At 44.5% G+C, this 27,062-nt stretch overlaps 1 protein-coding gene across 1 annotated transcript in view; it reads right to left on the bottom strand.

Moving 5' to 3' along the window:
• Positions 1 to 4,933: 4,933 nt before the first annotated feature.
• uba2 (ubiquitin-like modifier activating enzyme 2) overlaps positions 4,934 to 27,062 on the bottom strand; it is a 35,428-nt gene continuing 13,299 nt past the window's right edge. The window contains exons 7-17 of the mRNA XM_080186678.1: positions 24,760 to 24,827; positions 22,370 to 22,491; positions 21,323 to 21,422; positions 20,382 to 20,545; positions 15,241 to 15,334; positions 11,967 to 12,079; positions 10,311 to 10,466; positions 9,662 to 9,758; positions 9,110 to 9,215; positions 8,516 to 8,652; positions 4,934 to 6,168 (exon numbers count right to left, since the gene is read on the bottom strand). Of these exons, the coding sequence (XP_080042804.1) occupies positions 5,981 to 6,168; positions 8,516 to 8,652; positions 9,110 to 9,215; positions 9,662 to 9,758; positions 10,311 to 10,466; positions 11,967 to 12,079; positions 15,241 to 15,334; positions 20,382 to 20,545; positions 21,323 to 21,422; positions 22,370 to 22,491; positions 24,760 to 24,827 (1,345 nt within the window). The 3' untranslated portion in view covers positions 4,934 to 5,980. The remainder of the gene's footprint in view (positions 6,169 to 8,515; positions 8,653 to 9,109; positions 9,216 to 9,661; positions 9,759 to 10,310; positions 10,467 to 11,966; positions 12,080 to 15,240; positions 15,335 to 20,381; positions 20,546 to 21,322; positions 21,423 to 22,369; positions 22,492 to 24,759; positions 24,828 to 27,062) is intronic.

The raw sequence follows: 27,062 nt of genomic DNA, 5'->3' as shown, positions 1-27,062 counted from the left end.
GTTATCCCAGTTTAACAGACTGGGGGAGGCCGGGAACGAGTTTATGCTGTCTGACAGTAGGAATAGGCTGGTTGTTGGGCGGGTTTTCATTTCCTGGAGAATCGAGGGAGGTCAGGAATGTGTTGCTGGCAGGTGTGCCAGGAGCTGCCTTTGAGAGAGTTGGATAGGTTCCAGCTTGGGCCAGAGATCACAGAACTGTAGACAGAAGATAAGTGCCTTCAGAAATAAGACTTGATCCGTCTGATCTCCAAAGGGTTTGGAGAATCATTCTCCAAGATTCACCTTCTCTCAATGGCCCTGCGTTTTTGCCTGTTCCATAACTGAATTGATGGGGGTGGGGTAGGGGACTATTTAGTGGGTGAGTTGGTGGTAAGATGCCTGTGGATGGGTTGGTTGGATGCCAGTGGGTATTTGGTAGAATGCAGAACCATTCAGCTATTGTGACCTGAAGGAGGAGGTTACCTTTTCTTACTTTAGTGCTCAGTATCTCTTTCCCCCTCTATCCAGACATGTATTGAGGCACTGGACGTACACCTCACAAGCTTGAATGACATGAAGCATCAGTTCAAAGATATGGTAAAGGGTGTATACAGCAGAGATTCACCGAGTGCCAAGCATTGAGGACTATTGTTATTGGACGAGACTTGGCTCAGGTCTCACTCCAGAGTATGCAATCTAAACTGACATTCCCAGTACAGCACAGTACTGAGGGAGTGCTGCATTGTCAGAGGGGTTTCCTGTTTCACACGTTCCTGAAGGAGTGCTGCACTTTCAGAGAAGTTTGCAGTACAGCACCGTACTGAGGGGGTGCTGCAGTGCCAGAGGAGCTCCCAATTTCACACAGTACTGAGTGCTGCACTGTTAGAAATGCTGTCCATCAGATGAGGCAATAAACAGAAGCCTGTCTGCCCCCTCAGCCAAAGGGGAACAGGGGAGTTTTTCCCCAGGGTCCTCACCAATATTTATCCCTCAATCAACATCACAGTTTGGTCATTATTGTGTTGTTATTGGTGATGCGCAAGTCAGCTGCTGTGTTTTCTACATTACGCAATGATTACAATTTAAAAGCGTTTCATTGTTTGTGAAGCACTTTGGGACCCCACACAAGCTTATTCCATGTCCTATCCCCATAAACCCCCACACACTTACCATGGCTAATCCACCTAACCTGCACGTTTGGAGTGTAGGTGGAAACCGGAGCACCGTGGGGAAGGCCACACAGACACAGGGAGAAGATGCAAACTCCACACAGATAGTGACCCGAGGCTGGAACTGAAGTTGAAGTGTTTTGCAGATCAGGATTTCCAGCCTCTAACCTGCACTGTCTGTCCAGCCACATCTTCAGTTGTTCACTTTCCTATTTCTATACTCACCAACACCTGGTCTTGGGAATAACCCGGGAATTACCACCTTTCAGTTCCTGTTTGCTAATCTCTTTCCTAACACAGTCAGTGGGACCTCAGCCCTTATTTAACCTATACCCTTGTTACCATTGTGAACTATGACCTCTGACTGTGCACCCTCACCCTCCAGAATGGTGTGTGGCTGCATCAGGAAGCATCATACCATCCTGGAACCTGTCTGCTCCTCCAACTACTCAATACCCTGACACTCACCATCTTGACTTGGAAATATATGGTCAAAATCCTGGAATTCCCTCCCTAAGAGCACTGTTGGTGTACCTACACCACATGGACGGCAGCGGTTCAAGAAGGCAGCTCATCACTACCTTCTCATGGGCAACTAGAGATGGGCAATAAATGCTGGGCCAGCCAGCAACACTCATCCCATGAATAAGTTTTTAAAAACTATTGATATCCTGTCTTTTCTCCTTCCTTCCTGCACACCCAGCCCTGGGTCTTAATCTCGCTGCTCCTTTCAGCGGAGCCCTCTCCCCCCTTTGGTGCTTGGAATTGAGTACCTGTTTGAAAGTCGCTTGCCCTCGGGGGTCTGCTGTACCACCTCGGGGGTCTTTCTTATCTGTCTGACGACCACCCAGTCATTCTGTGTCTGCACTTTCTTCAACTGTGGGGTGACCATCCTCATGAATGCACCTCAGTGGCACCAGCTGCTCCTCGAGTTCCAAGATACAGTGCTTGATTTTTTGCATTCTGCGCATGTAGTTGTCCAGGACATGAGGAGCATCCTGGAGTCCCTCATGGTATAGGTTGCTGCACACGCTATGTACAAAACAAACTGTCAGGGATTGACGCAGGAATTCCAGAATTAGGGTTCGATCCTGAGACACCTTGCATGACAATGGCAGTTATGTGATATCCGGAACTGGTGGTAGGAGCTGACATTGAGGCATCAGCATCAGATGGGAGTGAATCACCCCTTTGTAGATGGTCCTGTACACAGGATCCAATAGTGTTACCCACATAACAGTGACATGGTCAATGAACGATTCATGAGCTTGATTATCACTGAAAAGACAGACGTCACCAAAGTTTTTCATCTTGCACTCATCAGGACAACCACAAGAATGTCAATTTTCAAATGCCTTTTTCAGTGAATAATCAGTTCTTAACTAATGCATTGGCCACAGGGGTAATGCCACATTTTAACTTTTAAAGGAACTACATACTATGAAGTTGTCATAAGGCAAAGGCATGAATGGAATGTTCACCTGTAACATTTACCAACAGGTTTCATCATTTCATCTGCTGTATATTGGATTACCTAATGCTTATTCACCCTTCCTCATTCTTTCAACATAGACTGTCCATGACAAAACAGATTAATCCTTTTGTTCAAAACTTAAAAAAAATGCTGGACATGAAGAAGAGGGGTGGTAGGGGAATGGCATCTGGTGCAAATTAAATCAAGGGCAACAGAAATTTAGATGACCTCAAGTTTACCAAGAGCAAAATGTGTGATGCCAGCCAGGAATGCACTGGGAGAGTCAAGTCTAGAGGTAACACAAAGCACGGCTGAGTTAAAGTGGCAGAAGAGCAGAACAAGCTTCATTCCCCCACTCAATTCTTAATAGGAAAAGGAAACCATTCAGTTACTCAAACCTGATCCAGTTGGACTATGGCTGATCCGTACATTAACTCCATCTACTCATCTGTTAAAGTCATAGCTAGGGTGTAGAGAAAGATCAACTTAATGCGAGGTAAGTCCATTCAAAAGTCTGATGGCAGCAGGGAAGAAGTTGTTTTTGAGTCGGTTGGTACATGACTTCAGACTTTTGCATCTTTTTCGTGACGGAAGAAGGTGGAAGAGGGAACGTGCTGAGTGTGTGAGGTCCCCGTCTGTTCATGCGTTTATCCAGATAAGTCTCAAACATCACTAATGTGTCTACTTCAAACACCTCACAGTGCATTCCAGATCCCACCATCCTTTGTGTAAAAATCTTCCCTCACATCTCTGTAGGTGCTGGCGGAGAACGGAGAGTTGCGTATTTCCACGAAGCTTTGTGTAAAGTGCTGCCTGACATCATGCCCAAGCTGCCTGTCTCCAATTTGAAGGTTCTGCTCCTTTGTCCTGGACTCACCCACCACAGGAATTAGCTAGAGAATTCTTCTCATAAGCCTGGTTTAGATGGTCAGTGAATAACTGATTTTTAAATATTTATGCATAGGATGTGGGTGTTTCAAGGCCGACATTTATTACCCACCTCTAACTGCCCTCGAGATGAGTCACCTTGAACTGAATGGTACAACACAGTGCCTTACTTGGCCATTTCAAAGGGCAATTAAATGTCAACCACATTGTGGACATAGACTGGGTTAAGGACAGTCCTTTAGTGAGCCAGATGGGTTTTATAATAATTTGGTAGTTTTGCAATCACCATTACTGATACCCGAGCTTTTTGTTCAGATTTATTTAATTAACTGAATTCAAATTCTCCAGCTGTGGTGGGGCTGATGTTTTTCATTCACGGGGTGTGGGCATCACTGACTGACTTGGCCAATATTTGTTTCCCATCCCTAATTGCCTTCAAGAAGGTGAGCTGGCTTCTTGAATCATCCTAGTCCATCTTTAAATCAACAGTCCAACTTTGCAGATTACTAGTTCAGTAACACCACCATCACGTTATTGTACCAAAGCCCAAAATAAACTCCAGAGCAATGCTGCTTGGCTGACCTCAAGTCAACCCATGACATTTTTTAATGTTTATTTTCAAGCTGTAGGTGTTACTAGCCTTTACTACCTGTTGCCAGTTGACCCTTGAGAAGCTGTCCTGTAAGCTTCCATGATTTTTCACCCACTGATCATGAAGGAACAGCCCTCGCATGTTCAAGTGAGAACGATATGTGTAACTTGGGGTGGAATTCCCATGCATCTGCTGCACTCGTTTTCCTAGAAGTTAAAGGTCACAGGTTTAGAAAGTGCAATCAAAGGAGTGTAGGCAAGTTGGATGAATCTCGTAGACTGCACACAATGCAGCCAGTGAGCCTGTTAGTTCTGAACGGACTGAATGTTTAGACTAATGGAGTGAAAAACTTCCAATTTTGAGAGCAGAAACCATCCAGGATTCTTCTATTCATTATTTCTCCTGGAACCGTGTGAAAGATTAACATGTAAACATTCACCAGTATCCAAATGAAGCTTACTGTGATGAATGGTATGTACAGTGCCATTTGGATCCATGTCCCAGGCTAGGGAAATCAGCCAGCAGTGTACATCCTGTCCCCACTCAGTCTGGCAGCATGTGCGCGCGTATGAGGGGAATTAGACTGGGGCTGTGAGGTTTGAAAACTCCACCACCCAAGCAGAGTGAAATGAAGACATTGGTGGAATTCCTTGCCCCACCAGGAAAGGAGAAGGAATCTCAAAAACAATCTTCACAGTTACTCCCCGTCCAACATTTAGACAATAAACACAAGGCTAAATGTGGCAATGGAAATGAGTAGGTGAGTGTGAATGGATACTTGGAAGGAGAATAGCTCTGGGAGGGTGGTTGGATAACTGAAGACACAAGAGCTGCACACAGTGAATATTTTAATCATGACAACTGCCATTTGTAACAAAGCTTTTCGGTACATTTTACAGTCGATTCAGATACAAAAAAAACCTACTGAAACGGCAATGTCAATTTGCTACAAAAATACTTTTAGCTACACCCTCAGCAATCTCTCTCTCAACATTGAACAGGTCGATTGGATCAGTTATAGTTACAGACGGTCCAACTGCATATGACACATTTCTTCTACCCACTCTAAACTACAGAGCAGATGAGTCCTCTCCGGATAATGCTAAGTCCCTATGCTACCCTGCTTCCACCCATTATACAATTTCATTCCCACACTGCCAGGGAATCACATTGTGGAGATTGCCTGAAGGTGGGCCGCCTTCAGACCTAAGCGTCAGGGCCCACCCCGGACCTGACCACAGGGGCCACCGCGGGATTTGGACACTTGAGTCGACTCGGAATCTGATCATTGGAATCTGCATAAAGTATGAACAAAAAAAAGTTAAGATATCTGCGTTATACAAAAGTCACGTATAAATAACTACAAACTGTAACAAGACACAAGGAAAGGCCCCGGGATCTGATTAAAGAGGCTCTGATATCGGGAAGTACAAACAGGCTTGGGGAAAATGAAGTGTTTACAGCAATTTACAAAACATATCGCTGCTGTTATACAAAGGAACATTTTTAATACTTCATCAACAGCAAATTCCTTAAGTTTTATCAGAGCCAGAGAAGAGGAGGGGCAGGGAAACAACACTGAAGAACAAAATCAGTTTGAACAGCAAGCCAAAAGATTTTGGTTGTCAATTTATATTCAGCGACATGGCTGACTGTGCTATCCAGACTTGCTCGGATGATGTGACACTCTCAATGGTTATGGTGTCTCCCCCACCCCCCGCAGCCGCCTCTTTCGCTTTGATCAGATAGATTAAGGCTATGACTTGTCGCTGAGTTCTTTACTGGCATTGTTTCCCCAACCCACCCCACCCCACCCAACCGTAACTGTCTGACTGATGGAGCCAGAACAGAGAGCAGCCAGAATCTCCAACATGTCACTCAATCCAACGCGATGATATCATCTTCCTCATCTTCCTGCTCGGTGCAAATCCGCTTCACAATGACACCTTCCGTCTCATCCTCCAGCTTCCTCTTCAGGCTCCGGCTATCCATGTTGGTATCCACTCTGCTAGACGAGGGCATCTCTTCATCTGAGTCAACAATCAGTACATCGTCCTGCTCGGAGGCTGAAGAACAGGACATAGTTATAAAGGGAAGAGCATGGAGTGCCTTGCACAGCAAGAGTCGTCATAGAACGACAAATTGATAAGCAAAGGATGAGGCCATTTTGTCCATCGCTGCTGTACAAGTTCTTTTGAAAGAACTATCCAGTTAGACCACCCCCCCACAAAGCCCAGTAAAGAACCAACCAATCAACCAACACCAACACCCACCCCTCACTAAGACAACCTATTCATTCCTAGTGCAAATCTAGTAAAGCTCCTCTGAACCATTTCCAACGCAGTTACATCTTTCCTTAAATGAGCACAAAACTGTGCACAGTATTCGAGATGTGATCTCACCAATGCCCTGCACAACTGAAACACAAAATCCTTCATGTTCAATTCTTCTTTTAATAAATGATAGCATTCCATTAGTTGCCTTAAGTACATATTGTATTTATACATCAACACCAACCTTTAGTGACTCATGCACTAGAACTCACAGATCCCTCCGCACCTCACAATTCTGCAGCTGTTCTCCATTTAAGTAAATCTCTGCTTTTTTATTCTTCCTGCCAAAGTGAATGACTTCTGATTTTCCTGTATTATATTCCATCCACTCACTCAACCTCTCCATATCCATCTACAGCTTCCTTTTGTCCTCTTCACAATATACTTTCCTAACTATCTTTGTCATTTGCAGATTTAACCACCATGCTTCCCTTGCCTAAATCACTGATGTAAATTGTAGTAAGATGAGGCCCCAGCACAGACCCCCGCCCCCGCAGGACCCCACTCACCACATCCTGCCAATCAGAAAAAGCCCCACTGACGTATACTCTTTGTTTTTCTGCCAGCCAGCCAATCTTCATTCCATGCTAATGTGCTCCCCTCAATACCATGAGCTTTTATTTTCCACAATAACCTTCGATATGACACCTTATCAAATGCTTTCTGGAAATTCAACTGCAGCACGTCTGTAGGCTGTTCTTTATCCACAGCACATGACTCCTTCAAAAAAACTCCAATAAATTGGTTAAATATGATTTCCCTTTCACAAAACCATGTTGACTCTTCCTGATTACCTTTATCTAAGTGCCCAGCTATAGATAATATAAATGGGATGGAAAAGCAGGGAAGTCTTGTTGCAACTATACAGAGCATTGGTGAGACCACATCTGGAGTACCGTGTATAATTTTGGTCCTTATTTACAAAGAGATATACTTGGGAGCAATTCAGAGAAGACCGATTCCTGGGATGAAGGAGATGTTCAATGATAGGTTGAGGAGGTTGGAGTTTAGAAGAATGAAAGGCTCTGAGATGGTTTGACATATCAATGCTGAGGGGATGCTTCCCTTATCGAGGGAACCTATAACCAAAGAGCAGAGTTTCAGAATGAGGAGTCTCCCACTGATGATGGGGAGGAGGAAGAATTTCTTTTCTTATTGGGTTAATGTTTGAAATTCTCCACCCAGACACCAGTCAAGATCCTGATCAGTTATTGTGTGAAAAGGTTTTTCTTCATGTTATTACTTCTTTTGCCAATTACCTTAAATCTGTGCACTCAGATCCTGGACCTTTCTGCCAATTGGAACTGTTTCCTCCTGTGTCCAGAATCCTCAATACCCACATTTCCTACAACAGTGACTACATGTCATTGGTCAGAAGGATCCCTGAAAAATCGCTCCGTACGTGAGAATCTCATTATGCTCTGGTGATATTATGGTGACAGCCTGAGAGTCCCAGTGACACTACAGGTCCTAATTTAATCAATTACCAACCAATCAACATTCAGGTTTCCGCTGACAAGTGGTAATATTCACGCCACACAAATGCCAGATAGTGACTATCTCCAACAAGACAGAATCTAACCTCATGACATTTAATGGCATTGCCATTGCTGAATCCCCCATCAGCATCCTGCTGATCAGAAAGTGAACTAATCAGCCATATAAATACATTACAGGAACTGGGAATTCTGTGGTAACTCACCACCTGACTCTCCAAAGCCTGGGGATCTATCTACAAGGCAGAAGACTGGAATGTGATGGAACAGTCTCCATGTGCCATTCTGACTTGGAACTATATCATCATTTCTTCACTGCCGCTGGGTCAAAATCACAGAACTCCCACCCTAATAGCACTGTGGGCACACACAGGCCAGATAGACTGCTGTGGTTCACCACCACCTTCTCAGGGACAATTAGAGATGAGCAATAAATGCTGGCCTAGCCAGTGACATTCATCCCAAGAACGTATGAAAAACATAAGTCCATTCATGCCAGTGCAAGAAGAAGACTTGCATTTCTAATATCTGATGTGGGAAAAGGCAAGGGGAATTGGGGAACGATAGGCTCAAAAAGATATTACCTTTAGATGTGGACGGTTGTGCTCCATCGTCGCTGCCATTGGTTATGGCCTTGCCATCTTCCTCACTCGGCTTCTGAGGGGCTTTCTCGGGGGCATCTCCAACCACCTCAAACTCAATGTCCTTTTCCAGATCTTCACTGCAATTGACCAACACGACACATAAACCACCCAGCAACGCAAAGGGTTCATTACAGAGAAAATGTCTCTCACTCCACTGCCCCCTTGTAAATGCTCTGCCCTCGGTGTAGGGAATGGATATACACAAGGAAGGGGCCATGCTCAATGCTTGATCTGTGCCGGGTTTCCCAGCGCCCCAGCCGAGGGAACCAACAATCCATCTCCTTCGTCAGGAAAGCTGCTGTGCGGACGTAAGAGAGGACAGACAGACAGCACTTTATGGTGGTTCCCACCTGCAGTCAAACAGCCTTAGCCCACACAACCAGTGTACACTTGACGGTATTGGAGGGTGTGAGTGCTGCTGCAGGTGAGGCCATCTGTTATAGAATGTCAGCGATAGAGATCACAGAAACAGTGGAGTATCACAACATTGACATCAGCAAAGATAACGTGACATGGTGAGGGCTGGTTTCTCACCTGTGCAGGAGAGTGACAGTCAAAGTGTAGTCTTGTAAGAAATCATCTACTTGGAGTCGGCTTCCATTGCAGATCCCAAATTCGGACAGATTCTTGTTGTTGTTTGCTGGGAGAGACAATAAAAAAACAAGTCAGCACAAAATCCCCAGTCTTGGCCTTCCTGTGTGATATCGCACCAACAATTTCCAGCTCCTGCACTTGCTGCTACGGCACAGTGGCAAAGCCCTGACCCACCCAGTCACCTGAGGCTCAGTCGCTTGCACTCTCATGTGATTCACAAGGTTTGTGGACTGAGGTTCGACTCCAGTAACCTGAGCACACAATGCAGACCGACACTCCCTGTACGGTACCACGGAGATGCTGTACTGTTGGGGAGTTTTTGCTATGTGCTGGCTCAGAAGGGAGAGAGCAAGTTTCAAGACACTCCCCCACCACTCCCTCCTAGTCCCTTCATTCAGTTTCTCAGCCAGGTGCACAGTGCATGCGTGTGTGTGTACGCTCACGCACATGTGTGGGGCACTAAACAGAAAACATAATGTAGCTGCTCTGTACCTTCCGTTTCTCCCTCTTCCGAGGAGATGAGAATTGTTCCTTTGCCATCTTCTATCTGCACATCTGGGGCCACCATCCCAAACTTATCCTTCAGAATCTGGAGCAAAAACACAAGACTGACCCTGAGTGTAGAAATTATCACAAAGTGCAGCTCCACAACTGGTAACTCAGACAATGGAGATGTATTTAAACTAGCACCACCCACCAAATAGCATGAAATATACATGTTATATGTGTGTGGGGAGTGGGGGAATGGGGAAGAGGGAGAACATGGTGGGGGGGAGAGAGCAAGAGAGGTGGGGTGGTCAGGGGGAAGAGGGGAGTGTAAGGGGGGAGATATTGATGGGGGGGGGGGATTCAGTGTTGGTAATGCTGTTGAACGTTAAAGGCTGATGATCAGATTCCCTCTCTTGTTGGAGATGGTCATTGTCCAGCACTTGTCAGCCCAAGCCTGGATATTGTCCAGATCTTGCTGCATTTGGACATGAACTGCTTCAGTATCTGAGGAGTCATGAATGGTGCTGAACATTGTGCAACCTTCAGCAAACATCCCCACTGTTGAGCTTATGATGGAAGCAAGGTCATTGATGAAGTAGTTGAAGATGGTTGGGCCTGGGACACTACCCTTTCATAAAACACACTGCTTTACCCGATCCTGCAACACTTGGACGGAGACTTTCTGAGTGTTGAGTTTGACTGTGACTTCAGGCTTGATTGAGCACACATAGCAGCTGGGGTTTGGGGGATCCAGGCTACACGGAACCAACAACTTTTTCCGAGGATTGGGCTGCTTGTTCAGAAAGATCTAAACACAAAAAAGCCAATGGTTAAAACATGATCTGACAAAATGCACCTTTTTTCTGTGGGATACTAAACTGGAAAATTTATAAACCATCATTCAGAGGTTCAATTAATTTCTATTGATAAACATTTCTTTCCTGATCTAACCTTGCTCAGTGGAGACTGATAATTGGGTTCCCTCCCACTTTGCAGAGTTCACCTGTACATGGATTGAAAAGAATCCCCCCCCTCACAAAGCTGCTGGGGAAACCCATTTTATAGCGTTTACAGCACAGATACATGCCATTTGGATCACCAGGTCTATGTCAGCTTTTACGCTCCACATAAGTGTCTCACTCTATTTCATCTCATCCTATCTTTCTATTGCTTTCCCCCTTGTGTTTAGCCTGCTTTCCCTTACATATATCAACATTATTCACCTCAACCATTCTCTATGGCACTGACATTCTGGCCACACACTGGATATAGAATTTCTGATGGGAAGCTTTGTTCTCCTCTTCATAATCTAGGTTTCACAGTAAGGAGTCTCGCAACGCCAGGTTAAAAGTCCAACAGCTGACTCATCCGATGAAGGGGCAGCGCTTCAAAAGTTTGTGCTACCAAATAAACCTGTTGGACTTTAACCTGGTGTTGTGTGACTTCTAACCGTGCCCACCCCATTCCAATGCTGGCACCCCCACATCAGGTTTTACTATAAGAGGAAATGGGACAATCTGAAGGGCTGATGTTCCCCACACCAAAGATTGGTGCTATTTTGTTCCTCTTTACAACAAACAGCAGTCAAATATCAATTTGATAAAGTTATACTGCGCCTATTCTGTCTCAAACACCGCAGAACATTTCATCTACTTTTATTTAATAAGTGCATTTACAACGGCTGACTTTCGACTATCCTCACTAGCAGCCCAGCAAGATGCTCAACTGCATCACATCAATTTCTGCACAGCTAAAAGAAATACTGGCCCTGTCAGCAACACCCACATCCTGAGAATTAATTTTAACAAAGGCTTGTACAGCTACAACTGAGCCACAGCAAGATTCCACCAGGAAACACAAGGCTAGTTAACCTCAGTTTAGAATCTTTTGCCAACTGAGGAATGGAGAACTCTACAAATAGTGTTGGGCATGTTGAAGGCTGACCTACTGAGCAGATAGATGGAGGCTGGTGCCTTTGCCACTGCACTGGAGTGCCAATCTAGAGAGGGGCTTGAACCCAGAGTGTTCAGGAACATACTCCACCAGTCAGCCAATCTGGAATTATAAATTAGACATCAGCTAAGAGGCTCAAGCAGAACATTGTGAGCAACAGGCTCAGTTGTGTACGAAGCAACATTAGCCTCTCTAACACATTTATAAGGAGAAACTCGGACACCAGGTCATGAAGATAAAGTTCACCAGCCTGGTCTCCCACATTCACTGGGCTGTGCTCTGGTTGACTTGAACTATTAGGCTAGATTTCTCTCTCTCTTTCTCCCACACTACATGATTTGTTTGATAGACTTACTGTCCTGCACTGTTCCAGATTCCCGGAAAGAATCTTCAGTCCTTCCAACACGATCAGACCGGCAATCACTGCATTGGTGGTGGCAATCGCTGGGATGATGTTCCCTGCCATGGCTGCGAACAAGACATACAAATTAACGGGAATGAAAGCTTAGTCAATGTAACACACTGGATAGTTTGAAGATCAGGCTTCCACTTGACACACTCAGCTTCAATTGTCTTCTCTCTGGATTTAAGCTCCGTGAATTCTAATCCTTCAATACTTTTCATGGACAGAGTGCCAGCAGCCCAGCCAACTGTGCAGGCTGTTCTAACTGAGCCTGATCAGTTCACTGAATCACTGATCAGGAATAGGAACCCAGCTGCTTTTCCCCATATTTTAATCCAGGTCCTGTTTCGTGCCCTCTCTCCATACTGTGCATTAACACCTTGAAATAAGTTTCTCACCAATGCCGTGCTGCAGCTGGCCACCAGAAATGAGAGCCACAGCAGGGAATCAGCAAGTAACTGAACACACTATGATAGAAACAGCAACAACGCTCCATGTCAGGGTTGCAACACTGCCAACCTGCTGGGTAGATTTTCAGTGAAGAGGGGGTTGGCTTATCATGCCCAAAGCTGCCACCTGCTGACACTCTGTGGTACTGAGTATTTGTACTTCCTCCTTCTTTATCCCAAGATATAGATTAACTTGCTGGTTCCCAAACTAACCAAACACTCATTTTTCAAGTTTGAACGCGAGACAACAAATTTGTATTTCTGTAACGACTTTCATGATCAACAGGAGATCCCAAAGCAGTTTACAGTTAATGGAATATTTTTGAAGTTTACTCACTGTTGTAATGCAGGAAACACAGCAGACAAAATTGGATCATAAGCAGTGTGATAAATACAATTAATCTGTTTCAGATGCTGTTGGCAGGGTAAATATTGAATTACTGAGTACAACATCAGGGGCCTCGTTCTCCTCTGAACACTGCCACGGAATATTTTATACCACGGGGGATTCTCACCCAAAAGACGACACCTGTGACAGTTCCTCAGTGCTACACTCAAGGTAGTCAGCCTGAATTCTGTGCACAAGTCTCTGGCAGGGGGCTTGAACCAACAAATTCCTGATTCAGGTAAGTGTCATCAAGGTTAGCAGTTGCTGGAGGCAGAAAGGCATGGTTTAGATGGCTGAGTTCAATCCTGTCCTCACTCCCACCATGTAAACCATAAAGGATATTTCAGAGAATGGGAGATATCAGGATGAAGGTTTGAGAATGACTTGTACTTCCTCCATCTCCAAGTACACTGGAGGCACCATTGATGTAATGTCATTTCCCAGGGTAGTGGTCTGTCTGTATCTTTACAGAAGAAGTCCAAAATTCTTTGTTCCAAAAATACATAAAATACACAACACCGTTAATTCCGAGGAGAATTGCCTCACCAACTGAGGATTTATAGGGCCACACCCACAACCTCTATACTAAACCACTTACCCACCTCCATGCAATGGTGCCACTTGTATTAGCCATGATTAGAGCAAAGGAAGCCAAATAATATATTCCACCATTATAAAGGCAAGGATTGCGAGAGAAGAAATGGGTAGGTATTGCATGGCTCTAGTGCCATACAACCTACATAGCGCACTCCTCAAACAAAAGCTGTAATGCTGTGGGATGCATTCCATTAAAGATACCTGGGTCTCCCTGGTTTCAAAAGATTAACAGGTGATATTCACCACAGTGCTCATTTACTAGGTCACCCCTGTCAATCTGGTAAGTAACAACACGGTATGAGCAAGGAAATGTAATGACAAGAGGTACTGTCCAGGGTTAACAATAAACTACAGATAGTGTTTCCAAACACTGCCCTCTGTGGAGTTTAGAAAGGCCAAAGCCTAAGTAGGGCTGTCAAACATCCTTGAGGATTTGCTATTTGTGACCCTCAGCAGGATAAAGCAGGGCACACTGCATTCCCACTGATTTTCCAGGGATTATAAGCAGGTCTCAACTGAGATATCTGCACTCTCGATGTGAGGGTGCTTCCCAACCTTCACTGAGCCTCTTATCAGTACTCTGCAGTTCAGCACTCTGTGCTAAAAAGCAGAGTTTGTCACCGATAACTTTAATAATATTGGTACTCGTCATTCTACAATGCCTTCCAACAGCACCATGTCAAGAACCTGCTCACCAATCAGGTCACCATGTTGAGCTTTTGGTTCCACCCTGGTTGCCTCCAACTGCTCCTTTTTATCAAGCGTTTTCTTGACATTTCTTAGCATTTTGACACCAATCAGCACTCATCCAGGAACAGGGGTTTCACTCCAAGATTAGATAATTATGAGCAGTGCATCAGGATAAATGAAAGGATCAAAAGATGAATAGTGCCAGAGTTCAGGGAAACACAACTATCTCTGTGTTCACATCACATGTCTGCCTCCCTAAAGCCAATTACAAGATTCCATGGTCCAATGCTTCTTACTGCTAGCTCAGCTAGATATCAACTAATTGATCCAGATAAACATTTAAACTAACATATCATTAAAACAAATGAATTGGGCATTTGCCATGAATTAAAATAAGTCAGTGTTTGCTAAAACAAGAGTGACAACAGTTCAAAATAATTGACTGGCTGTGAAGTGTTTTGGGATGTTCTGAAGATATGAAAGACACAATATCAATGCTTTTTAATGAACAGTCCTTGGTTTGAAACGCTAAGTCTTTCTCTCTCAGATGCTGTCAGGGCTGCTGAGTGTTTCCAGAATTTTCTGTTTTTATTTCAGATTTCCGACAGTAAATGCGAGTTTGTTTGTCAGGAAGGATTGCTGGAAGGGTTGACTATACTGACACCACTTCACCTACACTCTGCTCCCTCTTTAGGTCCTGTGTCCCACACAAGCTTTCAGGCAGTGTGGAAATGGGTAAGGAGCTGGGGAATGACTCAACCTGGGTCAATCCCAAAGGATGAAAGATTAAAACAAATTTTCCAGTGTCACAGGTATAGTATTAATGCACCCAAGGCCATGAAGGCGCCAGGTTCAATTACCGGTGTGTGCTGAACGTGTCGCTCACAGCCAGGGCATTTTCGATGGACAGCTTGAGGACAGGGTAAGAACTGCAACAATAAACCTCAGTAATTCAGCAAGGCACAGAAACATCAGCTAGTCTCTGCAGCTGATAAACTGGCGAGTGACTTTTGGGGGGCAAAAGCATATTAGCAATTTTGAGTAGGATTCAATGAGTCTTGCCTGGGGATCTCTGCAATAAACTTAAACATGCAAGCCTTACATTTCACATCAAACTTGCTCTTCATATTCATGCTGAAGATATGCATCCGCAGGTTGGCAGCGGCAGTCACAAAATTCATGGCAGGGACATCATCCTGTGAACACAAGTGATGCGGAAACTAATTCAATTGCACATTATCTGAAGGAACCTGTGCATGAGCAAGTGAAATAATTACAGATACTGCCCCTCGTCCATACGGTGTTATCTTTACACGCCACGATTCTGATGCTGCCCAGACGGGTCTCGCACCTTATCTCAAACTCTACTGCCCGTACTGTGAATCCCAGCGAGTCCTGTCCACTCTTCACCCCAGTGCTTGCTGCTCAATGATGGGGAAGGTTTTAGAAACAATAATTAGGTTTAAAAAAAAATCAAGATGCATTTGGAGAAGTTTAAGTGAATTAAGGAGCGCCAGCACAGGTCTGTAAAAGGCAGACTGTGCTTGACTAATCTACTGGAATGTTCTGTTGAAATAACAGTGAAGGATCCTGAGGGAATGCACTGGATGTTGTCAATATAAAAACGCTTTTAGAGACCATTTGACAAAGTACCACATCAAAAGGCTGATTAACAAATTGTGGTTTGTGGAATGAGGGTCAGTGTAGAAAAAGAACTTTTCAAGGACAGAAAGTAGAGAGTTGCGGTAAATGGTCATTTTTCCAGACTGGAGCATGGTGCCGTTCCCCGTGGGTCAGTGCTCAGACCATTGCTTTTTTGAAACATGTAAATGGTTTGGATACTGGAATGCGAAATACATTTCAATATTTGCCAATGATGCCAAACTTGGAGGAGTGACAAACACTGTGGGTGATATTAATCAACCGCAACAACGCATGGAGATGAGCAAAATAGGCAGACAGCTGGCAGCTGGATTAATTACAGAAAGTGAGAGGTGATGGATTTAGACAGAAACAATAGACGGAAGCAAATTACTATCATGTAATGCCATAATTCTACAGAATGTGTGGGACAGAGATGTGGCGTGCATCAAACTTTGATGGTGACAGTATATACTGAGAAAGTGGTTTGGGCTTCACTAAGAGACATGGAAAACAAAAGCAGGGAAGTTATGCTGAACATTTATAAAGATCCAGTTGGGTCACAACTAGAGCACTGTGTCCAGTTCTGGTCACCACACTTTAGGAAGGATGTGAGGGACATTGAGAGGGTGCTGAGGAGATTTACCAGAGTGGTTCCAGGGATGAGGGATTTTAGGTTGGAGAAGTTGGGGTTGCTCTACTTGGAGCAAAGGAGATCGAGCGAAGATTTACAAGATTCTGACAGGTTTAGATAATGTAGATAAAGAAAAGCTGTTCCCATTAGCTGATGATATAAGGACTAGGGGGACATAGATTGAAGATTTTGGATAAGAGATGGGGAGAGGAGGAGGAGGGTAATGATAGGAAGAACTTTTTTTACACAGCGAGTGGTAACGAACTGGTCTGAGGGTGGTGTAAATGGAAATTGGTAACTTTAGCCACAAAAGGTGGTTAAACTCATTAATAAATTCAAACTGCCTGATATACAAAGGAACACTGAAATATAACACAGCAAGAACTCAGAGTTGGGAACAGCAGCTGGTTCACGGATCCCTCGTGGAAGAAACTGAACCCGCACTATCTGTGCATGCGCACGACTGTCAGAAACATCAACAAATGTTTTTAAATAAGATGCTTATAATAACATTACCTTTCTGTTCTTAAGGGGGCAGCAGAAAGTAACGAAACTAATATCTTAACTATACGTCAGCCTCTCAGGAACTTTGTGACTATGCTGTGATCTGCGCAGTACCATTGGTGACTCCAGTGATGCTGGGCTTAGTTCAGCTGAACTTGTGGCCGCAGGAATAGGCTGAGTATCAATGGGGTGAGTGTCTCTCTCCTCAAGTAGAGTCCACTGGAAGGCCTGGTATAGCAGGACCACTTCTTAGTGAATTTCCACAATGTCCCCTTCTGCCGAGTAATTTGGAACCTTTACTGACTCAGAATCATGACACTGATAAATTGATCTTAGTGTCTGAGAATGTCTCTTCATTAAGTAGCTTCACGACTAATGATACTGGATCACTTTTGTTTAGAATAATTCCAGGTAGCCAATGTAGATTACTGCCAGAATTCCTCTCAGTCAGTCATTCGGATGGAAACATCGCTCCTTAACACGCTTCACCTTCTGCTTTCCCTGTCTCTTTCCCACTCTCACTTTGGCTACGTCCGGATGTCAATCTAAATGAGACTGGCTTCCTACCCATTAGTAACTCAGCTGGAGAGTGCTGTTGATGTTTGTGGTGTGATACAAGACTGGAATAAGAACCTTGAGTATTGCCCGATATTTTCTTCAATCCTTCTTTCAGTGTGTGAACAGCTCACTCTGCTAAATCATTCGGAGCTGTATGAAAAGGCGCAGTTTGCACATGGCGCATTTCATTGCTTCACAAACTCTAGAAACAAATCACACGTGAACATTGTACTGTTATCAGAAACTAGAGAATCTGGTAACCCATGAGTTGCAAAAACTCAGCATAGCTTCTCTGTGGTAAAAGGAACTGTAATGTTGCTGGTTAGAAGATGTGTCCACAATGACTAGAAGCATATAATCCATAAATGGTCCTGCTAAGTCCACATGAAGCCAGGACCACAGACAATCAGGACACACCCATAGATCTAGTGGTGTCACATGTTCTTATGTGTCATCTTTTGCTTGATCTGACACACAGAACAGGATTGCACCTTATTCTCCAAGCCCTGATCCATATTAGGCCACGAAACATATGGCCTGGCTAAACTTTTTACTTGGGAGCAACTTTATCTATAATGTGCGAGTGACTTCGGATGAAGTTCCTACTCTGGACCTCTCAGTGAATGCAACTGTCGTGCACACTTAGCTCACCTTTCCACATGGTCCCAATTCATTGCCCCCTACAATCATAGGCCATCCTTGCATCAGGGATTTCTTCACCTGAGACAAGACAGGATCCCTGTTTAATTTGCTTAACACTCACTGGAGAATGTGAAAGTCTCTCAAGTAAGAAAATTATCTCTGGGATAATTGGTTGGCACATCAGGCAAAGGAAAATGACTCAATGTTTGAGTTAGCCTTGTCCTTCCGTGCTCTGTACACGATGTTATACTGGCAAGCTGACAATGTCAGACCCAGCGCTGTATTGTTGCCGAGGCCACGGGAGGAATGCATTTGAATTCCCTGACGGCTCCTCAATGGTTTATGGTCGGTACATATGGAGAATGAACGACCATAAAGGTGCCGATGAAACCATTTTGCAGCAAGGATGAGAGCTAGACTTTGCTTGTCTGACTGCGAATACGCCGTCTCAGCTGCTGTCAGTGTGTGAGATGCAAACCCATAGGGTTTTCCAATCAATCCTCCATCAAACGAGAGAGTCCGACACTGTAGGGTGAGGCATCACAGAACGATGACAGAGTGAGATGTGCCCTAATCAAAATGAACCAGCAGATTAGCTGATAGAGTTTTCACATCCTTGAAAGCTTTCTCTTGTGCTTCCATTGTGTCTGCCTGTGAAGCAGCAGATACAATGATGCAGACATTGAGAAGTCTAGGAGAAACCTTCAGTGCTAATGTACCACAAAAATGACTTGAACTCAGGTACACTTTAAAGTTTATTTATTAGTGTCACAAGTAGGCTTACATTAACACTGGAGTGAAGTTACTGTAAAATTCCCTAGTCGTCACAGTCCGGCACCTGTTCCTGTACACTGAGGGAGAATTGAGTATGGTCAATGCACTTAACCAGCACATTTTTCGGACTGTGGGAGGAATCCGGAGCACTTGGAGGAAACCACACGCAGACATAGAGAAAATGTGCAGTCTACGCACAAACAGTGACCCAAGCCGGGAATCGAACCCAGGTCCCTGACGCTGTGAGGTAGCAGTGCTAACCACTGTGCCGCCCTTCTTGGGTTTAGAGCTTCCTTGATAGCTGTGATTTTGGCTTCCACAGAGCACTGTGAATTTATGAGCCAAATATTCCACGCTCTGCCTGGAAGATGCAGTTGCTATGCTTCAGCTGCAGCTCTTCCACTGAAAATCTCTAACACCTGACCCAGGTTTCTGAAGAACTCCTCCTCAAGTTTCCCTGTGATCAGAAATTGTCCAAGTAAGCTGCTACACAAGGAATCCCCTGCAACAAATTGTCCATCATCCTCCGAAAAATCACGGGAATGGAGGGCACCTGAAAACCTGACGGTTGTATTTGAACAAAGCTTTCAGCGTGTTGATTGTGACATACTATTTTAAGTCCTCCTTTAACAAAGGTTGCTGGCAGGCACGGCCCATGTCAAACTCTGAGAACGTCTTGCCCCCTGCAAAAGTCAAAAACAGATCTTCCACCCATGGCTGTGGGTAAGCATTGGAATTGGAGGCCTGATTGAGGCCTCACTCATACTAAACATATCGTAAGATTGCCCCTCTGCCTGCTCTGGGCTTTCCAGGTGATGCGCCATTGACTGAAGCCTCCTTGAGTTTAAAGTTCTGTGCTCAGCCTTTGACTTGTTCTTAGCACCTCGCCACTTCGGATAAATGACCCTTCTTGTGATAAACAGCATCCAGAAACTGGCAATGATTTGCACAGTGTGACCCTCCACACATAAAACACTCCATTATCTTCACCTTTTTACTAGGTTTCTTCATTTACTTGATGTACTGCATCCGCCTGTCCACCATCATTGGCCTTCTGAATGTCTTTTGCATTGCTGGCAGCCATTTCCATGCCCTGAGAAATTTCAACACAATTGGAAGGAGGGCAGAGTCCTCCCTGGTGTCCTTGCAAATATTTATCCCTCGATTAACATCACCAAACAGGTATTTAGTTATCACATTGCTGCTTGTGAGTTTGCGATAGACAAATTTGCAGTTGTATCTCCTGCATTACAACACTGGCTACATCGCAAAAACACGTATTTGGCTGTAAAGCAATTTGGAAGGTTCTGCAGTCATGAAATGTATTATACAAATGTAAGTATTTGGGCTGAATGCTAACTCGGGTTTCAATGGTGAAATCAGTATTCTGATTCAATGCCCTCTTAACTAATCCCAATTCCTGAGTGTAGTTGAAATAAATCTGGCTTTTTAAAGACTAAAACAATAAACAATGTCAGAGGCGCTCTGACCTTGTCCCAGACAAGCTCTCCTCCATCCCCTTTCTCAGCCAGACGGGCTTTGAGGTGATCCACACTTTGTGAAAATAAGTACGCGTAGCTCTTCACGTCCAGGACCTGCTGGTCCTTTAAGCCGGCCTGACAGGTCCCCGTTTGCTGCAGTGGCGAGCAGGTCTCTAAACAACAAGAACAACATATTGACAATGGCTGCAGGGAGAGTAAGGTACCATCCATTTAGTCTTTAGGTTAAAGGCCACTCCACAGTGCAGGATAGTGGATAAAATTACAGGAAAATAGTTTTAATACTGAAGTCACTATTCTTACAAATTGTAGAAAGTGCCAAAGCAGATGACAGTGCCAATGGAAGGTGATATGATTTAAGCAGCAGCAAAGGATCTGTATAAGAATTATACTAGCCTGGAGTCAATACACTGAGCTTTCAAATGTCATCATTCTGCTAAGGTGAGATGCTTCAAACTCGTTCCTTTGACATAAATAACATCCACATTCCAGTGAGGATGGAGTTGAAGCGAAATCTTTTCACCCAGGGTGACGGGGATCTAGAACTCAGCACCGAGAGGGTGGTAGAGGCACTGATCCCCATCTCATTTATAAAATAGCTGGAAAAGCACTTTAAGCACCGTAAGGTACGCACAAAGGGCTGGGACATGGGGTGAGGCAAGATAGCACTTCCATGAATGGCACAGACATGATGGGCCAAGAAGCTTCTTTCTGCGTCATAAGTTTGCTATGTAACTCTGACACGTGAGTATGTGCAGAAATCCTGTTAGCTGTGCTGTACCACATGGTGGGTTAGCACTTACTGCTGGGACTCTCATGGGGGAAAGGTGTGAAGCAGCATTTAGCACACCATCAGCGCATTAGAGACGGGAAGACGTGGAGGCAGGAAAAGCACAATTAAAAGTCAAGCCTTGATCCAATAGTACACTTACCAAATTTTTCAACTTCAGCCCAGTCTAACGGGACTGGTGCTTTCCTTTTGCGCCACAGTTGGTCCATTGTGAGCAGGTATTTTATATCATCCCTGAAAAGCTAACAAAACAATGTGTAAATATCTATAATTTAAAAATAACAGATCAAAGCATCCACTGCCCACAGTTGTCAACTTTCTTTTAAATGGTAATATTCCATTTCAGCGGTGACTTAATGTAACACTGAGCCACACAGACCAGAATGGCTCAGTGTCAATCCCACACCACTGCTCAGTTCACTGATTCCCAGCTTCAGCAGCAGCAGCCAGGCACTGTAACTGATCTCCCCGAATGACCAGTCAGTACAACCATGATGCAGAGGGCTGCACACTCACTACACTTGTATTCAAGGCCCACTCCAGAGACAAGAAAACACAACCAGGCCAACTCTGCTACTGCTGGTGCTGAAGGAGTGCTGCAATGTCAGAGATGTGGCCTTTTGAATGACTTGTCAAATGGAGGCCCTACTTGCCCTCAAATTAATATAAAAAATCCAGTGATGCTATTTGAAGATGATCGGCTATTTGAAGATGATCGGCTATTTGAAGTTGTTCTTCCATCCAGTAGACTCTATTTTTTCTGATAGTCATTAATTTATGTGCTATAATTACAGACTCAGATCGGTAGAAACAGCTTCCTCAAATTTACAAAATCTAAACTCCACATTTTGAACAGCTCCGTTAGACCGGTAGTCTTTAGCCCAGCTGAACTCGTTACATGCTCAACACAACAGTAGCACAGGATGCTGTAAACAGCAGCAAGATCTCTGGGGCTCCGAGTAAACCAACTGGACATCAGACAGCAAACTTAGGCCTGCAACAGTTAGCAATTCCCATGCTGCTAAACATGTGAGCCGTGTTTGAGGGTGCACCAGGCTCTGAGGCACAAACTCCAGCCTCACAGACTGAAAGGTTATCAGTGGCATTCAAACAAGTTGCATCCTCTATGCCTGCTCTTGGCTCAAAAGTCTTACTGGGTGTTGGGCTGCAAACGTATTGCTGCACGTACCTTGTTGAATATTTTAACTGGGTCGTACCCAGTGGATCTGGCCCAGTCCTTTGTGGATACGCGTTTGATGCCACCGTCCTCATTGGAAGCACCGGCCCTTGCTGCTGCCTCCGATAGCTCCCCTGCCAACAAGCACATTGGAAATACACTGAGACACAAGACAAGAAATAGGACAAGTAACCACACAGCCCCGCAAACCTGCCCCACCATCTCTTTTTAAAATTAATTCTCGGGATGGGGATATTGTCAGCAAAGCCAGCATCACCCATCCGACTGCCCTCCAGAGGGTGACGGTGAGACTCGTTTGTGAATACAGCTCAGTGGCTCGTTCAGCCATTGCAAAGGGCCGTCAAAAGTTAACTATATTGGTGTGTATCTGAGTCACATATAAGCCAAACTGGGTAAAAATTACAAGTGTCTGTCATTAATCAGTGGACTTTATGGGCTTTTCAAACAATTTGACAGTTTCATGCTTACCATTAGTGATATTAGCTTTATATTCCAGATTTACTTCAATTCATTGAATTTAAATTGCCCAGCTAGTTGTGGGATTTGAACTCACGTCTCAGGATCACTTCTTGAGATCCTCTCTGAGAAGATCTTAACTGAATTTCTACCTTGTGTTTACTTTCCCGATATCCCTCAATTCCATTGGTCACTAAAAATCTATCGAATTCAGTTTTGAATATATACACTCACGGGGCATCCACAGGTGATTGCAAGTGTGTGGGCGGGGGCCAGGCTCTGTCCTTGCTGCGGTCATTCTGATGGCAGAAATAACCAGCTATGTTCAAACACCGAATAGCAGTCACCTGCTGAAATACTGGGCACTTGTGGAACATTGTAAGTGCCTCAACATGAAAACACTAAAGTGGATGGTTTGCACAGCAGAAGCCTTAACTTGTGATGAAATAGCCCAGCAACTGGTCCAATTGGAAAAAAAGTAAATTGGAGAAATCTAGCAACAAGTTACAGTGGTTCACACTGCTGCCTCACAGCACCAGGGACCTGGATTCAATTCTGGCCTTGGGTCACTGTCTGTATGGAGTCTGCACGTCCCCCCAGTGTCTGCGTGGGTTTCCTCTGGGTGCTCCTGTTCCTCCCACAAGCCAAAGATGTGTGGGTTAGGTTGACTGGCCATGCTAAATGAACCTTAGTGTCAGGGAAAATGGCAGGGTAAATATGTGGGATTTTAGAAATAGGGTCTGGTTGTCAGTGCAGACTCGATAAGCCAAATGACCTCCTTCTGCACTGTTGGAATTCTACGATTCTATGAAGTCAGATTCAGGAAAGGTTAAATTCACAGAAACAAGCCATATGGTCCAACAGGTCCGTGCCAGTTTTATGTTCCACATGAGATTCTATCCACCCTGCTTCAATCTCACTATCGACATATCCATCTATCTCTCTTCCTTGTGCACTTAACTTGCTTCTCAATTAAAAACACTGGTCACCTCAACCACTCTATGTAATAGCAAATTCCACATTCTGGGTGAAATTCTGCCTGAATTCCTGAATGGATTTATTTTAGGAAGAACTATCTTCCATTTGTGCCTCCTAGTTTTGGACCCTGCCACAAGTGGAAACATTTTCTCTAGTTCTGCTCCAATGAACCACTTTTATATTAGGTCACCCTTCAGCCTTCACTTTTCCAGAGAAAAGAACCTCCTGCTCACCATTTCTTAATAGATAGGTAGGAAGGCTGGGAAGATGGAGGTTGAGGGGAGACCTGATAGAGGTCTACAAAATTATGAGAGGCATAGACAGGGTGGAGAGTCAGAGGCTTTTTCCAAGGTTGGAAGTGTCAATTACAAGAGGTACAAATTCAAAGTGAGAGAGGGAAAGTTTAAGGGAGATGTGTGCTGGAAAAGTTTTTTATGCAGAGAGTGGTGGGTGTCTGGAACGCACTGCTGGAGGTGGTGGTAGAAGTAGGCACATTAGCAATATTTAAGTGGCAATTGGATGGGTACATGAATAGAGAGATACGGATTGAGTAAGGGCAGAAGATTTTATTTTCAGTTAGGGCATCATGATCAGCACAGGCTTGGAGAGCCAAAGGACCTGTTCCTGTGCGATACTTTGTTCTTTGACACAGGCAGGCAGATATATATTATATATGTACATTCTTTACAAGTTACTTCAAAAGGACTGGTGAAATAGGTTTAATTACTTGTGACTGGTGTTGACCAGTTATGTCCGGGGATCAGGTCCCTGCTGCAACTATGCTCTGACATAAAGTCTACATCTTTGTAATGTGATCATGGTGCAATCCTGACATCCAGTTGGAAGGTACCTTGTGACTTGCTGTTAGCCAGACTAACATCCCCTTAGGCTGGTTTATTGCGGGTCGAATTCAGGGGAAGGTACCCGAGGCTCAGTCTTGTACTTACAGGCAGCTTCTGGATCAGCCGTGTCAGGCGATACTTCCTGGTCAGCATCTTCCTCTCCAAACAACTGGCTACAGAGAGAACAGAAAACAAGCACTCTGATGATCATCTGGCCTAACTGATGCATTCTGATACTCCCAATTCTCTACCCGTACCGTACACAACCCCAACGGATCAAATCATTTCCCATTAACATTGTCAAGCAGGACATTTAAAAGCAAATTTAACACTAGACAAAAACAGCAAGGGAATGGGACGAGAGCAGATGGCTTTGGAGGTGGGGGGAGGGGGAAATATCATAGTCAAAAGTGGACTTCTTAATGATCTAAAGATATTCAACATGAAATTGCATTAGTTCAAGCCCGCTTCCTAAAGGTAAATTTCAATAAGGCCACACTGAAATAGAGTGCAAATATCTTTTTAAATAATTGTGTGTTTTTGGGATGCAGATGCAGTTGACAAGGCCACAGGCTCAATCCTCATTGCCCTGAGACCACTGAGAGTCAACCATGTTGTGTGTGAACTGAAGCTGTGTGCAGGCTGGATCAGGTGAGAACCCAGGCTCCCTTTTTAAAAGACACTGGAGAACTAGTTGGTTCTCTACAACAATTCAACAAATTTCAACTTTCAGCTCATCAGGTGCCCGCCAAAGTTACTGAACTTAATCTCCCAACTTGCCATGAAGTGTGGAACCTTAATCTCTGAGCTGCCAGTGTAAGGTCACAGTCACTGGGCAACCACATGCAAAGTGGGACGTGGCCTCTACCTGTCCTGACACCATAATTAAAAGAATCATTACTGTAATGGGAAAATTTCCTGGGCATAAGGCCACAGAATCATTGCAACGCAAAAAACCATTTGTCCTACCATGGCCCTGCCAGCTCTCAGTATCAATTGCCCTCACGGCTCTGCAGGGTGTCCAATCCACTAACTTGGCTCAAAACAAGCCCAATGCTCAAACACACACTGACAACCATTCCAACAACTTGTATATTGCGCTATATCGGCATGACGGCACAGTGGTTAGCACTGCTGCCTCACAGCGCCAGGGACCCGGGTTCGATTTCTGGCTTGGGTCACTGCCTGTGCGAGGTCTGCACGTTCTCCTGTGTCAGCGTGGGTTTCCTGCCACAGTCTGAAAGACGTGCTGGTTACGTACATTGGCCATGCTAAATTCTGTCTCAGTGTACCCAAACAGACACCAGAGTGTGGCAACTAGGGGATTTTCACAGTTACTTCATTGCACTGGTAATGTAAGCTTGCTTGTGACTAATAAATTAACTTTAAAGTAATAAAGTGTCCCAAGGACCCTCTTAAAAGCGATACAGATTAAAATCTGATACTGAACCCCATAAGGCAAAATGAGGAAGATGGTTCATAGAGTCATAGAGGTTTACAGCATGGAAACAGGCCCTTCAGTCCAACCTGTCCACGCCGCCCTTTTTAAAAAAAATCCCTAAACTAATCCCAATTGCCTGCATTTGGCCCATATCCCTCTATAGTCATTGTACCCATGTAACTATCTAAATGCTTTTTAAAAGATAAAACCGTACCCACCTCTACTATTACCTCTGGCAGCTTGTTCCAGACACTCACAATCCTCTGTGTGAAAAAGTTGCCCCTCTGGACACTTCTGTATCTCTCCCCTCTCACCTTAAACCTAAGCCCTCTAGTTTGAGACTCCCCTACCTTTGGGAAAATATATTGACTATCTACCTTGTCTATGCGCAAGGCTATAAAATAATGAGGGCAAATAATGCCCTCATTATTTTATAGACCTCTATAAGATCACCCCTCAGCCTCCTATGTTCCAGAGAGAAAAGTCCCAGTCCACTCAGCCTCTCCTTATAGCTCAATTCATCAAGTCCCGGTAACATCCCAGTAAATCTTTTCTGCACTCTTTCTGGTTTAATAATATCCTTTCTATAATAGGGTGACCAGAATTGCACACAGTATTCCAAGCGCGGCCTTACCAATGTCTTGTACAACTTCAACAAGATGTCCCAACTCCTGTATGCAATAGAGGCCCATGAGTCTTTGGAACTTTGTTCCTCAGCGTGGTGGAGGCAACGCCATTGAAAAAGTAGATAGATTCTTGACTAAGAAGGGCGTTAAAAGTTATCAGGAGTCGGTGGAATGTGGAGTTGAGCAGAGTTCGTCAAGCAGCACTCCGAAAGCTAGTGGATTTTGCTACCAAATAAACCTGTTGAACTTTAACCTGTGTTATGAGACTTCTTACTGTGTTTACCCCAGTCCAATGTCGGCACCTCCACATCCTGGCAGCTAAGCACAGGAGTGAGAGGTGA

This window comes from Carcharhinus amblyrhynchos, chromosome 4, assembly GCF_965287045.1.
Source record: "Carcharhinus amblyrhynchos chromosome 4, sCarAmb.v2.hapA, whole genome shotgun sequence".
Classification (NCBI taxonomy): Eukaryota; Metazoa; Chordata; class Chondrichthyes; order Carcharhiniformes; family Carcharhinidae; genus Carcharhinus; species Carcharhinus amblyrhynchos.
Note: the sequence above shows the minus strand (reverse complement) of the source record. Positions and strands in the feature narration are given on the sequence as shown.